Raw genomic sequence first — 16,284 nt, 5'->3', positions numbered from 1 at the left:
TGACACTGATATGAAAGAGAGAATAAGAGCCAATCACTGGAGGAGCAGCTGATCTTCTTACAGGAGAAATGATGGAAAGGATGATTTCAGTTGGTGTGCACATGAATGATTTGTGTTTCCTCTCCAGATCAAAGTGTGTGTGAGCTGATGTGGATGTGAGTTCAGCAGCATGAGTCAGTGTGAGGACAGAGAGGAGGGAGCCCCTCCCTGTAAAAGGACTCTGTGGGGGGAACATGACAGCCAGACCAAAGCTCAGAGGTGAGATGAGGATCTCTAACTGTCCATGACTCTTCTCCATGTCACAGCTCAGCACTCAGATCACTGCACCATCATTATTCACACTCAAATCTCTGTGTGTGTTGTGTTGAAGCCCAGAGCAGCAGAACACAGCAGACTCTGCTGGACCTGGACCTGGACATGAACCTGGACCTGAACCTGGACCTGAACCTGGACCTGGACCTGGACCCAGCTGTGTGTCCTTAAAGAGTGACCAGTCAAATGATCTCTTCATGGATTTTAAAGGACAACAACCCTCTGCTCCAGAGAGGTATCACAATGTCATTCTCCACAAATATCGTGCAGCTCTACTTAGAATACAAGCCAACAGTGTCTCTGCTGATGTACCCGACAGTTCAGTTTGTACCCTGTACCTTTTATATAATTCCTTCAAAGTGGAAAAAAAAGAATTCATGATACACAGAAATCATTCAGTTTCATGTCTTATTGAAGTTTGTTGTGTTCATCCTTTTTACTAACGTGTGTGTCCTTCATGAGTGATCGGTCAATGGGTCGCCTCATTGATTATAAACAACATGTATTTGATAGACAGTAAGTTGTTCTCAGTATTTTTTGACCTTAGTGTCCCTCCTCGTGTTCACAGAGAGTCTAAGTTTGGTTTCTTCTTTGATGCTGCTGATGGAAGTACTCAGTTATGTCTGTGGGTGTTAACAATCATACGTCAGCTCTTTGTTTTCCTACAACATGAGGGAACTTTTTCATCATCATCTGTTACAAGTGTATTTTGACTCACGACCAATTTGCACATATATATAATATGTTTCTCTGTTTGGATTTACTGATGTTTTTGGATTTACTGATGTTTTACTGTCTAGGTAACATCAAATCAGCTTGTGCAATCAGCGGCCCACAGTATTATGTTGGGTCAGTGAGTGAGGCAGGTCAATCATCTGAATCAGTGTTCTTCACTATAATTTAACTCAAAGGACCTTTAGCTTGTCTTTGTCTCTGTGTGGACAGACATAATGTGAGTTCATTCTTCATGTTTCCTCCACAGAGTGAACCAGGAGAGCTCAGAGATTCCCAGTGGTCAGTCTGCCCAGCAGCATCAAACACACCTGGACTCCATATTTATGGTCTGTACATGGACAACAACTACTTTTACATCTATTGTGTTCACAATAATCTCCATGCTGCACTTTTTAGACCAGTTGATTGTCAGTCTGTCCAACATGGATCTGATGTTTGCTTCCATGATTTGACTTTGATTGAGTCATTCATATAATATTCTGTTCCAGCTGCTGGAGGACAACATTGTCACTTTTGTGAAGAACGAGCTGAAGAAAATCCAGAAGGTTCTGAGTTCAGAATGCTCAGAGAGTAAGAGGGAGGATGAGGAGGTGTTGGACGGTGAGGATGAAGAGCAGAGGAGGAGCAGCAGAGAGGCATTTCTGAAGATCACAGTGCACTTCCTGAGGAGAATGAAGCAGGAGGAGCTGGCTGACTGTCTGCAGAGCAGTAAGAGGATTTCTCTAAAGATTTAACTCGCTGGATAAATGAGACATTTACTGATGTCTCAAGAGATTGTGGAAAATATGTTTCTTTAACCATTAAAGTCTCTTCATGATCTTATTTATTGTGTGTTCATTCAGGAAGTGAGTCTGATTGTCAGCGTAAACTTAAATCTAAGCTGAAGAAGAAGTTCCAGTGTGTGTTTGAGGGGATTCCTAAAGGAGGAAACCCAACCCTTCTGAACCAGATCTACACAGAGCTCTACATCACAGAGGGAGGGACTGCAGAGGTCAATGATGAACATGAGGTCAGACAGATTGAAACAGCATCCAGGAAACCAGACAGACCTGAAACAACAATCAGACAAGAAGACATCTTTAAACCCTCACCTGGAAGAGATGAACCAATCAGAACAGTGATGACAAAGGGAGTGGCTGGCATTGGGAAAACAGTCTTAACACAGAAGTTCACTCTGGACTGGGCTGAAGACAAAGCCAACCAGGACATACAGTTCATGTTTCCATTCACTTTCAGAGAGCTGAATGTGCTGAAAGAGAAAAAGTTCAGCTTGGTGGAACTTGTTCATCTCTTCTTTACTGAAACCAAAGAAGCAGGAATCTGCAGGTTTGAAGAGTTCCGGTTGTGTTCCTCTTTCAACGTCTGGATGAATGTCGACTTCCTCTGGACTTCCACAACACTGAGATCCTGACTGATGTTAGAGAGTCCACCTCAGTGGATGTGCTACTGACAAACCTCATCAGGGGGAACCTGCTTCCCTCTGCTCGCCTCTGGATAACCACACGACCTGCAGCAGCCAATCGGATCCCTCCTGGCTGTGTTGACATGGTGACAGAGGTCAGAGGGTTCACTGACCCACAGAAGGAGGAGTACTTCAGGAAGAGGTTCAGCGATCAGGAGCAGGCCAGCAGAATCATCTCCCACATCAAGACATCACGAAGCCTCCACATCATGTGCCACATCCCAGTCTTCTGCTGGATCACTGCTACAGTTCTGGAGGATGTGTTGAAGACCAGAGAGGGAGGAGAGCTGCCCAAGACCCTGACTGACTTGTACATCCACTTCTTGGTGGTTCAGTCCAAACTGAAGAAGATCAAGTATGATGGAGGAGCTGAGACAGATCCACACTGGAGTCCAGAGACAAGGGAGATGATTGAGTCTCTGGGAAAACTGGCTTTTGAGCAGCTGCAGAAAGGCAACCTGATCTTCTATGAATCAGACCTGACAGAGTGTGGCATCGATATCAGAGCAGCCTCAGTGTACTCAGGAGTGTTCACACAGATCTTTAAAGAGGAGAGAGGACTGTACCAGGACATGGTCTTCAGCTTTGTCCATCTGAGTGTTCAGGAGTTTCTGGCTGCTCTTCATGTCCATCTGACATTCATCAGCTCTGGAGTCAATCTGCTGGCAGAAGAACAATCAACCTCCCAGAAGTCTGAAACAAGAAAATATGAATCTGCAGAGACACAGTTCTACCAGAGGGCTGTGGACAAGGCCTTACAGAGTCCAAATGGACACCTTGACTTGTTCCTCCGCTTCCTCCTGGGACTTTCACTGCAGACCAATCAGACTCTCCTACGAGGCCTGCTGACACAGACAGGAAGTAGCTCAAAAAACAATCAGGATATAGTCCAGTACATCAAGAAGAAAATTGAGGACAACCCGCATCCAGAGAGAACCATCAATCTGTTTCACTGTCTGAATGAACTGAATGATCCTTCTCTTGTCGATGAGATCCAACAGTCCCTGAGTTCAGGAAGTCTCTCCACAGATAAACTGTCTCCTGCTCAGTGGTCAGCTCTGGTCTTCATCTTACTGTCAGAAAAAGATCTGGACATGTTTGACCTGAAGAAATACTGTGCTTCAGAGGAGGCTCTTCTGAGGCTGCTGCCAGTGGTCAAAGCCTCCAACAAAGCTCTGTAAGCATGTAGATATTTGCTTATATTGATATTTTAGATACACAGGAGGAGAGAACAGTTAGTATTTGTATTTTAACGTACTTTACTTTTTTCTCTCCAGACTGAGTGGCTGTAACCTCTCAGAGAGAAGCTGTGAAGCTCTGTCCTCAGTTCTCAGCTCCCAGTCCTCCAGTCTGAGTGAGCTGGACCTGAGTGACAACAACCTCCAGGATTCAGGAGTGAAGCTTCTGTCTGCTGGACTGAAGAGTCCACATTGTAAACTGGAAACTCTCAGGTCAGAACAAGTAATTTTTTTCTTGAACGACTTGAGATATTTCCCTAAATTATAATGTATATGTGGTTCAAAGGTCCTGTGTGTAACATTTAAGAAGATCTATTGGCAGAAATGTAATATAATATTAATAAGTATGTTTTCATTAGTGTATAAGCACCTGAAAATACGAGTAATTGAGTTTTCATTACCTTAGAATGAGCTCTTCAGGAGCAAATCCACCATGAGGAACCGCTGTGTTTGTACAGTTGCCAGTAAAGACCAACCGAACAAACTCGGGATTCAGTTGGTTTTAATCTCCACCTTCAACACTAGCTCCTCCACACTGGTCCTTTGAACGGCATCTCTCATGTCAGGATTCTAAATACTAGAATTTCTTTTTAGGATCTTAAGTCTGTGTTCTCAATGAATTTGTGTGTTTGCAGGCTGTCAGGCTGTCTGATCACAGAGGAAGGTTGTGCTTCTCTGGCCTCAGCTCTGACCTCCAACCCCTCCCATCTGAGAGAGCTGGACCTGAGCTACAATCATCCAGGAGACTCAGGAGTGAAGCTGCTGTCTGCTGCACCGGAGGATCCACAGTGGAGACTGGACACTCTCAGGTATGAAGAGGCCTTCTGCAGACACAGACTGTCAGACAATGGTCCAAAACTCATGAAACGTAGCACAAATATCAGCTGATATGATTAGGTTTTTGTTTTGCCATTAAGTTATACATGTGAACGTATCAGTGCAAGTGATGTAATGTTTGCATGCTGAAAGAGGATGTGCTGCTCTGACCCCCCTCCTCCTTTCAGGGTGGAGCCTGCTGGAGTCCAATGGTTGAGACCAGGTCTGAGGAAGTGTAAGTGTGAAAACAAAGCAGCACACATTCAACCATCTTCACACTGTGACATCACTCATTCACAGCTCTGATGTCATCATCAAAGTGTCAATCAATGATCAGATGATAGATCAATAACTGCAGCTGTATTGTGTCTTGTTCTCTCCATCAGATTCCTGTGAACTCACAGTCGACACAAACACAGTGAACAGAAAGATCAAACTGTGTGACAACAACAGGAAGATGATTCATGTGAAGGAGGATCAACCATATCCTGATCATCCAGACAGATTTGCCCGGTGTTCTCAGCTGCTGTGTACAAATGTTCTGACTGGTCGCTGTTACTGGGAGGTGGAGTGGAGTGGAGGGGTTTATATAGCAGTGAGTTACAGAGGAATCAGGAGGAGTGGAAGTAGAGCTGAATGCAGGTTTGGAGAGAATGATCAGTCCTGGAGGCTGAGTTGTTCTGATGATGGTTACATTGTCTTTCACAATAACAGAGGAACATCTGTTTCCTCCTCCTCCTCCTCCTCCTCCTCTGTCTCTAACAGAGTAGCAGTGTATGTGGACTGTCCTGCTGGCACTCTGTCCTTCTACAGAGTCTCCTCTGACACACTGATCCACCTCCACACCTTCAACAGCACATTCACTGAACCTCTTTATCCTGGGTTCGCAGTCTGGCCTTCTGCCTCACTGTCCCTGTGTTCTCTGTAGGAAGGAGAGTCTCCTCCTGTTAGAGACACATTCAGTAGAGTCTGTACAGGATCACAGTTACTTAAATCTTATCTGTATCTGCGTTTTAATTGCTGTATGGACATTCCTCCTGTCGCTGCCTCTTCAGAATCAGAATCAGAATCAGATTTATTGGCAGGTAGGTTTTTGCACATACGAGGAATTCGTCTTGGTGCAGTAGTGCTCTTGCCCAGGTCATCATTGTAAAGGAATAATTATATCTTTAAGTACCGTTGGTGCAACTGGAACTCATTTTAGTTTCCATATTGCAACAAACTTTTACATGGAACCACTATGAAGCCTTTTATCTTCATCCGTCTGTAGTAAAACATAATAACATTAATGTCGGATGTCACATGCAATAACAATCACACACTGAGCCCAGCCTTACAGCAACACCTTCCCCAGATCCTGCCTAACCGATAGTATACCTCTTCTTCTTCTGGAGCGTGCTGGGCTAGAGGCAGCTTGAAAGGCAGAGGTTTGGTGGCTGGATCCTCGAAAAAGCCTACCTCCATCGGGGAACTTGAGAAACAAAACAAAGGCGAAATAATAAACAAGTGCCTGATGGAAAGGACGCTGGCATCTTTTCTAACAGAGGAAGCTGTTTAATGCTTAATAAAGGCTTAGCAGTGGACATCCAGACTAATACCTCCTGCGACAGTCATCAGTCTATATTAACGTTAACACCAGAAGTAACAGATACAATAAATCTGTTTACCAATATTTTTTCAAACCTGAACGAGCCCCCACATATTGCAAACGTAACATTACATAAGTAGCTGATGGTCGTAATAGTGTTCAGTGTAGGTTGAGTCATGTTATATAACTTAAATCCTAATACAAACGTAATCAATTTAATTTGTTGGTCTATGAATTAGACAGTTGACTGGGAAAAAACAAAGGCTCTACTACTACTACAACAATTGTCAAAATCCATTAATATGATGTATATTATTCTGAAACAGGCTGCACTTTCACTTTCAGTACACTAAGAATGTTTCAATGCCATACTTTTCTACTTTTAAGATTTTTAATGCAGGACTTTTACATGTTTTCACACTGGTATTGCTTATTTTACTACTACACCTTCTACTACTACTAACTACTTTTAGTAGTTAATTTTGATGTTGTAGTCGTGTTATAAATTAGGGATGGGACAATATATCACATTATCAAATATCATGTTACTGAACTTGTTTTCTGCAGCTATGAAATATTGCAAAAATCAGAAGCTTCTTGTCTTCCAGAGATCTCAAACCATTAATTCACAGCTTCATTTTCTCCCGTCTAGATTACTGTAACTCCCTCTACACGTGCCTCAGTCAAGCCTCGTTAAATCGTTTACAGTTAGTACAAAATGCAGCCACCAGAACCAGCCGTCGGTCCGAGATTACTCCTGTTCTTGCATCCCTCCATTGGCTTCCAGTAAATTTTATTATCAACTGTAAGATCTTACTGATTACATATAAGGCACTTCATGACCTTGCCCCCAGTTACATTTCTCCTTGTTCCTCATTCCTCTCCTCAGCCACTTCGCTCCTCAAATCTAGGCCTTTTTTTAATTCCCCACTCTAACTGCAAAACTAAAGGTGACCTTTGCTGTTTTAGCTCCAACATTATGGAATCATCTTCCCCAAACACTCAGATTATCTGAGTAGATGGACTGTTTTGAGCAGCTCCTTAAAACCCTCCCCTGTAGGTCTTAGATATATAGATCTCCTTGTTTCTTTACTTATCTTTAGCCGTCTCTCTTTTAATTTATTCTTTCCCTGTTGCTTTATCTTCCATGTGTTTGTATTTATATGTTCACTATGTATATGATTGGGGATATATATATATATATATATAAATGTATGTATCCAGCATACAGTCCTATATTGACTTCATGATTTATTTTGAATAAGGGGACAAGAGGGAGCCCACATATTTCCAGTCATTCCAAAACCCTAATCCTGTCACCATGGCTGAAGGCTTGGTTTGCCCGTTGTATCCCACAAATAAAGGTTCAACTGGATATGTGGAAATAGTGTAGATTCCCAAATAAAAAACAGGGAGATGAGGTTCCTGTCTGTGATAAAATAAACATGTGTTTCTCTACAAAATGTAGGTAAAGTGATTCCAGTATGTTTTGAAGACATTTTAAAAGTATCAAGAATATTTTCATGATTATTTTTATAATATTGTGTATTGCAGTTTGAATGAAATCATTTTCATATTGTCCCATGCCTCGTGTAAATGAATGTAAATATCTGCTTTCTTTGAGGAGGAATGAGGTGGGAGGGGAACCGGCTGCTTTCTGACTCCTGAAGAGTTTAAAGAGTGACCAGGTTTTAGTTTCAAAACAGGATTGAACCTAGACTGAACATTTCTCTCATTTGATTCCAGGATGACAAATAGTAAAAAGTAGATTAAACAAAATGTAGGTCAGCATCTAACTCCATGAATATAAATATACTGAGATATATATACAGTATGTACAGTGTGATATGTTTGATATAAAACACTTCTAGTTTCTCTTTTAACCACCAGAGCGGGCCAAAGCTCTCCATGACAAGTGTATCCAGTCCTGTCTGCAGTCTGGAGTGTTAGCAGCAGAATTTATGAATAAAGAGCACTGTGAGTTATTTCTTTGAGGAGTTTTTTAAGTATTTAGTGTGTAAATGTTGATCTGTGTGTGATGAACATTTGTACGATACATTTGTGTATGTGAGAAAACTGCTTTGTTGTCTACAGGTGATAAGATAACATTGTGATTCTCCTTTCTCCTCTCCTGAGCTCAGTGCTGAGATGATTTACTAACATGTACTCTGTAACTAACTCGTATAATTTACAGTACAAATATGTGACTGTATCTAAACCTCTTGGTCAGACCTGCAACATACACTGCGGTGTACGAGCTGTTATTCTTGTATTATCCTGCGTCATTAAATAAACGATAGATGAATGTTGTTGTATCACTTTATTCATACATAATTCCCACATTGAGCAGAAAGTATTGACAGAAAGAAATATGTTGTAAAAATACTTATTTTTATTTATATTCTTAATCATTTTTAACCTGAATTTATAAAACTCGGTGCTTATTGCTCTCACAAATTTCAAAAAAATAATCTTAAAATATTGTAGAAGTAAATGTATTGTTTATACTGTATGTACAGTTAAATGATTTTAGTTAATGATTTTAGTCTCTTTAGCATTTCAAAATGTACAAATGATGTTTCACTTATTTTAGTTTTGATTTATACAAACAGATAATCATTTTTTAAACAAAGTTACCACAATAATTAACAGTTAAAGTGGGTTTTAAAAAACTCACTAAAGCTGCTTTCTGGAAGCAAAGGAACTACAAATAAACATCTGAACATACAGCTATCTAAAGGTCAACATGTATTTTATCTTCACATGTTACATTACACGTTATCACACACACACACACACACACACACACACACACACACATTGTGTTCCCTGTTTGAAGTGAAGTTTACTATGGAAACCAATTTCTGCCAATATGACGGGAAAAATGATTATTTATGTGATTATAATGAGAAACTTTCTCAAAATAGGAATTGGAGGAATTACATAATATCAAACTAAATCTCCGGACCCTAGAGAGAAAGCTACAAAAGAATCTGCACTGACGGAGACGGAATAAGACAGATGTAGCTGAAGTAGCATCCTTCATTGACCAGCAGTTAGAAATGTCTGACAGACAGCGTGGCTACAGATGGATGCACCAGAAATTACTACAAGGTAAAAAAAAAATAATCAACCAAGACAGCTCAATTCTAAATGCATTCAACATTATACAAAAATAGTGAATAACAAAATAATATTTCTAAATTCAGGTAGAACCAGCTGTCATAAGACTCACCATAACGGTAAGTATCCTGGCCATCCAACATTTCTGGTGCATCCATCTTCTATTGCTTGGAGCATATGAGGAACACAGGCTTATTCTAATTTAGGCTTCTCATTATATTGAGATACTAAGTCAAAATATTGAAATACTAAGTCATTATTTTGAGAAAGTATCTCATTATAGACTTAAAGAATCTGTTCCATAAGTTTCACTGTCTCCTCCTACTGCCTGTTTATAGTTTACTTTCACTTTCTCTGAAGGAGTGTCGCAGTTGGTTTTCTCCGTCTCAACCTCCAGCTGAAGGTAATGGAACAAGTGTTTAATGTTTTCCTCGTTAACACAAGCTGTCGTTAGTTTATTTCCACTAGAAACAGCAACAATCTGCCTCCATTGTTCATTTCTCTGCTGGAAACTCGGGACGAAGCAGCTCAAACAACCGTTTTTAAATACAGGCCAATATCTGTCCGCCATTTTGTGTGTCTGTTAGTGAGTGTACAGTAAAAATAAGAGTCCAAGTAGAGTCCGTTGATGCTCAGTAGTTGAACACAGAGTGCTTCTTACTGTGTAACAGCACTTACTGATGACTGAAGGCACATTTTGCTGCCTGAATCAGCCTGTGGAGGAGGCGGAGACGAGCCGCTGCTCTCCCGCTGTCTGAGCCACTAAACGCGGCTTCGCTCTGTGGCGGACAGCCGCTGGATGCTCTGTCATTATATCTCTATTATATATTATGTTGTACAGCCGCTGGATGCTCTGTCATTATATCTCTATTATATATTATGTTGTACAGCCGCTGGATGCTCTGTCATTATATCTCTATTATATATTATGTTTATATCTTTGAATTCAATCAGTATTGAGTTCATTAACAGTATTTAATTAACTGTTTACCCCAACAGGAAGTAGAGTCGCTTCTTTATGTCAGTTTGTACATAAATGTGATCAATAATCAAACAGATTTACTTTAATGTTTTAATCATTTCTAAAGGGACTGTATTGAGTCAGACTTTTATTTTGGAAGGATCTTCCTGCTTTTCTAACTTCTTTTAACTTTCAGAGCTTTTAAATTCATAAATACTGCAACAATAAACCGGTTTAACTGCTCTGCTCAGTGACTATATCTCTGATTGTGAACATAGCAGACATATTTATACTTTACTACATTTCAGAGGAAATATTGAACCTTTAAACAATAAAGTTAGTTTAAAAAACATCCAGACTGCATCATCATGCTGCATTCAATGTGGGAACTTGAATTGTGGAAAGTTTATGAGACAAAGTGAGTTTAAAAGCAGCTGTTGACTTCAAGAGGAATTTACTTAAAAACAAAAACCTAATTTAAAGACGATAAATATTGATTTTATTATTCTGTGTTGTCAGAGGAACATTTACTGCCTGTTGGAGACACACATGAACACATGAACCAGCCTCCTGTTTGTCTTTAGAAATCATGTGGCGCCATCTGGTGGTGCAAACGTAAACTGCAGGATTGCTGTTGCATGATCACAGATTACTTTTTAAATGATATAAATGAAGAACGCTTTATTGTCAGATCTTTGACATTAAATTCAATCAGTGTGTCTTTGAATGTGACTGAATGAATGTAATTTCTGATTGTTGACACTGATATGAAAGAGAGAATAAGAGCCAATCACTGGAGGAGCAGCTGATCTTCTTACAGGAGAAATGATGGAAAGGATGATTTCAGTTGATGTGCACATGAATGATTTGTGTTTCCTCTCCAGATGAAAGTGTGTGTGAGCTGATGTGGATGTGAGTTCAGCAGCATGAGTCAGTGTGAGGACAGAGAGGAGGGAGCCCCTCCCTCTAAAAGGACTCTGTTGGGGGAACATGACAGCCAGACCAAAGCTCAGAGGTGAGATGAGGATCTCTAACTGTCCATGACTCTTCTCCATGTCACAGCTCAGCAGTCAGATCACTGCACCATCATTATTCACACTCAAAGCTCTGTGTGTGTTGTGTTGAAGCCCAGAGCAGCAGAACACAGCAGACTCTGCTGGACCTGGACCTGGACCTGGACCTGGACCCAGCTGTGTGTCCTTAAAGAGCAACCGGTCAATGGGTCGCATCGATGAGTTTAAAGGACGACAACCCTCTGCTACAAAGAGGTATCACAATTCTTTCCCAATATCGTGCAGCTGTACTTTATGGAAAAATGAAGCGATGATACACAGAAATCATTCACTTTCACGTTTATTGAAGGTCGTTGTGTTTATCCTTTTCTTGTTGATAGCTGCTAGTTTCTCCTGCAGGTTGTGTGTCTGAAGACTAAAAAGTTAATTTCCATCTTCTTCCTCTCTGTCTAACAGGATCTATGGAGAACTAGACTCTGCTGAACCTGAAGATGGACCTGAACCCAGCTGTGTATCCCTGGACCGGTCAGTGGTTCGCAGCATTGAGTTTAAAGGACAACCTTCTACTACAATGAGGTATTGCAGTGTCATTTTTTTCCAATATCGTGCAGCTCTACTTAAAATACAGGCCAACAGTGTCGCTGCTGATGACAGTTCACTTTGTTATGTGTCAATAACAGTAAAGCTTTAGTAAAGTCAGCTGTTAACATTACACATCACAGCTAATTCAAATAGTATTGGTGCTTGTTTCATCTTTTTTAAAATCTGTTTGTTTGTTTTTTTGTTATCAGCATCATTCTTCTTCGATTTATATTCTCCCATCTGAAAGCTGCCTAGTTTAACCAGTCTTCAACTCCTGACTTCAGTATTACATTTTCTCTACACACGAGTATTAAACAGTGATTTTATTGAGGCTAACAGATGCTAACTGCTAACCAAGGCTAACCCTGACTCCACTGAGTTCCTCCATCAAATCAACATCTTCGTTTTCAGTCATGTGACAACAAAAATAGAAACATGTCAGTGATAACAGCTGGACTGAGATCAGCTGCTCTAAAACACAGAATGAACAACCAAAGAGAGTCTGAGGAAACACACAGTTGGTTTCTTCTTGATGCTGCTGATGGAAGTACTCAGTTATGTCTGTGAGTGTTCACAATCATATGTCAGCTCTTTGTTTTCCTACAACATAAGAGAACTGTTTACATTGATTCACTCTGGAGTTCCTTTAAGAAGAGTTGTTGTCAGTACATTGTTTCACTGTGTTCTGGGTGCAGTGCAGATTATATGCTGTTTTTTTGTGTTCCTATCAGGAGGAAGCTGGAAAAACCAAAACGCAGCAGTGTGTCCAGGAAGAGAGCGAGGTATGTGAAACGTTACTCTGTTGAAGAAAAAAACAGTGTGTTGGTGTCAGATTCTCAGTTGTGTAGATAAGGAAGTTATAAAATCATCAATCATCAAAACAATTAGTAAAAAAAGAAAGTAAAACAATAGTAAAAAGATACTTCCGAACATTAAAATTCAAGTAAAATCAGGAAAGGCCCTCCGATAAAAGTCTGTTTAAGGGACTTAAGATCGACCACTGACCCAGCTGACCTGATTTCCTTGGGCAGATTGTTGACTGCCAGTGCTTCCTAGCTAGAGAACTCTCAAGGCTTTACCTCAATAGCTGCACCAGTTCACATACAGGCCAAACAGGCATACACTGCCCTCATCCCACAAAGGGAATACATAGGTAAGAATTCTCTTCAGTGATTACACATCGGCAATCAATACATCCATTTCCTCAAAACATCTGTAAGCTTATCAGTGGAATTGGACTGGAAACCTGCAGCTGGATATTTGACTTCCTGGCCGGCAATAGCTTTAAGTTCCTCGGTGTGAACTAGAGGTCCCGATCAAGATTCTTTGGTCTTTTCATATCATATTGAGTATCTGCCAATACCTTGTTGCGATGTGATCCTTGATAATACAGGTGCACATTCCATACTTCAAGAACATTAAAGTTATTAAAATCAATCCAAAGTATATGCCTGACAATTGAAAAGATCTGCATTGCGTCAAGAAAAACAATGCCTGTATTTAAACTGTTCCTTAACGTTAAAAATTAATTATTAGCTTTTTGTTTGTGGGGTTTTTGTTGCACTTGCTAGGGGAAACCATCTGATTCAATGTTGTAATCAACACTTTAACTCAAAGGACCTTTACCTTGTGTTTGTCTCTGTGTGGACAGACATAATGTGAGCTCATTCTTCATGATTCCTCCACAGAGTGGACCAGGAGAGCTCAGAGATTCCCAGTGGTCAGTCTGCCCAGCAGCATCAAACACACCTGGACTCCATATTTATGGTCTGTACATGGACAACAACTACTTTTACATCTATTGTGTTCACAATAATCTCCATGCTGCACTTTTTAGACCAGTGGATTGTCTGTCCAACATGGATCTGATGTTTGCTTCCATGATTGGACTTTGATTGAGTCATTCATATAATATTCTGTTCCAGCTGCTGGAGGACAACATTGTCACTTTTGTGAAGAACGAGCTGAAGAAGATCCAGAAGGTTCTGAGTTCAGAATGCTCAGAGAGTAAGAGGGAGGATGAGGAGGTGTTGGACGGTGAGGATGAAGAGCAGAGGAGGAGCAGCAGAGGGCATTTCTGAAGATCACAGTAACTTCCTGAGGAGAATGAAGCAGGAGGAGCTGGCTGACTGTCTGCAGAGCAGTAAGAGAATTTCTCTAAAGATTTAACTCGCTGGATAAATGAGACATTTACTGATGTCTCAAGAGATTGTGGAAAATATGTTTCTTTAACCATTAAAGTCTCTTCATGATCTTATTTATTGTGTGTTCATTCAGGAAGTGAGTCTGATTGTCAGCGTAAACTTAAATCTAAGCTGAAGAAGAAGTTCCAGTGTGTGTTTGAGGGGATTCCTAAAGGAGGAAACCCAACCCCTCTGAACCAGATCTACACAGAGCTCTACATCACAGAGGGAGGGACTGCAGAGGTCAATGATGAACATGAGGTCAGACAGATTCAAACAACATCCAGGGAAACCAGACAGACCAGAAACAACAATCAGACAAGAAGACTTCTTTAAACCCTCACCTGGAAGAGATGAACCAATAAGAACAGTGATGACAAAGGGAGTGGCTGGCATTGGGAAAACAGTCTTAACACAGAAGTTCACTCTGGACTGGGCTGAAGACAAAGCCAACCAGGACATACAGTTCACATTTCCATTCACTTTCAGAGAGCTGAATGTGCTGAAAGAGAAAAAGTTCAGCTTGGTGGAACTTGTTCATCTCTTCTTTACTGAAACTAAAGAAGCAAGAATCTGCAGGTTTGAAGAGTTCCCGGTTGTGTTCATCTTTGACGGTCTGGATGAGTGTCGACTTCCTCTGGACTTCCACAACACTGAGATCCTGACTGATGTTACAGAGTCCACCTCAGTGGATATGCTGCTGACAAACCTCATCAGGGGAACCTGCTTCCCTCTGCTCGCCTCTGGATAACCACACGACCTGCAGCAGCCAATCAGATCCCTCCTGAGTGTGTTGACATGGTGACAGAGGTCAGAGGGTTCACTGACCCACAGAAGGAAGAGTACTTCAAGAAGAGAATCAGAGATGAGGAGCAGGCCAGCAGAATCATCTCCCACATCAAGACATCACGAAGCCTCCACATTATGTGTCACATCCCAGTCTTCTGCTGGATCACTGCTACAGTTCTGGAGGATGTGTTGAAGACTAGAGAGGGAGGAGAGCTGCCCAAGACCCTGACTGACTTGTACATCCACTTCTTGGTGGTTCAGTCCAAACTGAAGAAGATCAAGTATGATGGAGGAGCTGAGACAGATCCTCACTGGAGTCCAGAGACGAGGGAGATGATTGAGTCTCTGGGAAAACTGGCTTTTGAGCAGCTGCAGAAAGGCAACCTGATCTTCTATGAATCAGACCTGACAGAGTGTGGCATCGATATCAGAGCAGCCTCAGTGTACTCAGGAGTGTTCACACAGATATTTAAAGAGGAGGAGAGGACTGTACCAGGACAAGGTCTTCAGCTTTGTCCATCTGAGTGTTCAGGAGTTTCTGGCTGCTCTTCATGTCCATCTGACATTCATCAGCTCTGGAGCCAATCTGATGACAGAAGAACAATCAACCTCCAAGAAGTCTGAAACAAGAGAAGATGAATCTGCAGAGACACAGTTCTACCAGAGTGCCGTGGACAAGTCCTTACAGAGTCCAAATGGACACCTGGACATGTTCCTCCGATTCCTCCTTGGACTGTCACTGCAGACCAATCAGACTCTCCTACGAGGCCTGCTGACACAGACAGGAAGTCGCTCAAAAACCAATCAGGATATAGTCCAGTACATCAAGAAGAAAATTGAGGACAACCCGCATCCAGAGAACCATCAATCTGTTTCACTGTCTGAATGAACTGAATGATCCTTCTCTCTTGTCGAGGAGATCCAACAGTCTCTGAGTTCAGGAAGTTCTCTCCACAGATAAACTGTCTCCTGCTCAGTGGTCAGCTCTGGTCTTCATCTTACTGTCATCAGAAAAAGATCTGGACGTGTTTGACCTGAAGAAATACTGTGCTTCAGAGGAGGCTCTTCTGAGGCTGCTGCCAGTGGTCAAAGCCTCCAACAAAGCTCTGTAAGCATGTAGATATTTGCCTATATTGATATTTTAGATACACAGGAGGAGAGAACAGTTAGTATTTGTATTTTAACTTTACTTTTGTCTCTCCAGACTGAGTGGCTGTAACCTCTCAGAGAGAAGCTGTGAAGCTCTGTCCTCAGTTCTCAGCTCCCAGTCCTCTAGTCTGAGAGAGCTGGACCTGAGTGACAACAACCTCCAGGATTCAGGAGTGAAGCTTCTGTCTGCTGGACTGAAGAGTCCACATTGTACACTGGAAACTCTCAGGTCAGAACAAGTTATTTTTATGACTTGAGATATTTTCCTAAAATATTATCTCTATGTGGTTTAAATGTCAGAATTCCCAGTACTTTCAGATGATCTGCCATTTG

General features: G+C 41.3%; 3 protein-coding genes across 4 annotated transcripts; all 3 read left to right on the top strand.

Moving 5' to 3' along the window:
* Positions 1–30: 30 nt before the first annotated feature.
* On the top strand, positions 31–15,007 carry LOC127360595 (NACHT, LRR and PYD domains-containing protein 5-like). 2 transcript variants are annotated; one of them, XM_051395023.1, is made up of 6 exons: positions 31–258; positions 371–547; positions 1,295–1,373; positions 1,536–1,755; positions 1,890–2,373; positions 14,593–15,007. In XM_051395023.1, the coding sequence occupies exons 1-6, from the start codon at positions 170–172 to the stop codon at positions 14,762–14,764; spliced, it is 1,221 nt and encodes a 406-aa protein (XP_051250983.1). In that variant the 5' UTR covers positions 31–169; the 3' UTR covers positions 14,765–15,007. The 2 variants fall into 2 exon arrangements, with proteins under 2 accessions (XP_051250983.1, XP_051250982.1); XM_051395022.1 differs by having other exon boundaries at positions 34–258; positions 1,890–2,096; positions 14,316–15,007.
* On the top strand, positions 2,381–15,656 carry LOC127360596 (NACHT, LRR and PYD domains-containing protein 6-like). Its single transcript, XM_051395024.1, has 2 exons — positions 2,381–2,554; positions 14,774–15,656. The coding sequence occupies exon 2, from the start codon at positions 14,812–14,814 to the stop codon at positions 15,424–15,426; it is 615 nt and encodes a 204-aa protein (XP_051250984.1). The 5' UTR covers positions 2,381–2,554; positions 14,774–14,811; the 3' UTR covers positions 15,427–15,656.
* Positions 2,561–8,136, top strand: LOC127360594 (NACHT, LRR and PYD domains-containing protein 14-like). Its single transcript, XM_051395021.1, has 5 exons — positions 2,561–3,686; positions 3,787–3,960; positions 4,383–4,556; positions 4,752–4,798; positions 4,950–8,136. Exons 1-5 carry the CDS (start codon positions 2,593–2,595, stop codon positions 5,489–5,491), a joined length of 2,031 nt encoding a protein of 676 aa, XP_051250981.1. The 5' UTR covers positions 2,561–2,592; the 3' UTR covers positions 5,492–8,136.
* Positions 15,657–16,284: the final 628 nt, after the last annotated feature.

Source organism: Dicentrarchus labrax, unplaced genomic scaffold, assembly GCF_905237075.1.
Source record: "Dicentrarchus labrax unplaced genomic scaffold, dlabrax2021, whole genome shotgun sequence".
Classification (NCBI taxonomy): Eukaryota; Metazoa; Chordata; class Actinopteri; family Moronidae; genus Dicentrarchus; species Dicentrarchus labrax.
Note: the sequence above shows the minus strand (reverse complement) of the source record. Positions and strands in the feature narration are given on the sequence as shown.

Bases quoted from the DNA above. Each gene is read 5' to 3' on its own strand.
- LOC127360595 (XM_051395023.1), top strand. From the start codon at position 170: ATGAGTCAGTGTGAGGACAGAGAGGAGGGAGCCCCTCCCTGTAAAAGG. The intron at 548-1,294 runs GTATCACAATGT...TTTCCTCCACAG, and splicing joins CAACCCTCTGCTCCAGAGAG to AGTGAACCAGGAGAGCTCAG. The intron at 1,756-1,889 runs GTAAGAGGATTT...GTGTTCATTCAG, and splicing joins GGCTGACTGTCTGCAGAGCA to GAAGTGAGTCTGATTGTCAG.
- LOC127360596 (XM_051395024.1), top strand. From the start codon at position 14,812: ATGGTGACAGAGGTCAGAGGGTTCACTGACCCACAGAAGGAAGAGTAC.
- LOC127360594 (XM_051395021.1), top strand. From the start codon at position 2,593: ATGGTGACAGAGGTCAGAGGGTTCACTGACCCACAGAAGGAGGAGTAC. The intron at 3,961-4,382 runs GTCAGAACAAGT...GTGTGTTTGCAG, and splicing joins TGTAAACTGGAAACTCTCAG to GCTGTCAGGCTGTCTGATCA. The intron at 4,799-4,949 runs GTAAGTGTGAAA...TCTCTCCATCAG, and splicing joins GAGACCAGGTCTGAGGAAGT to ATTCCTGTGAACTCACAGTC.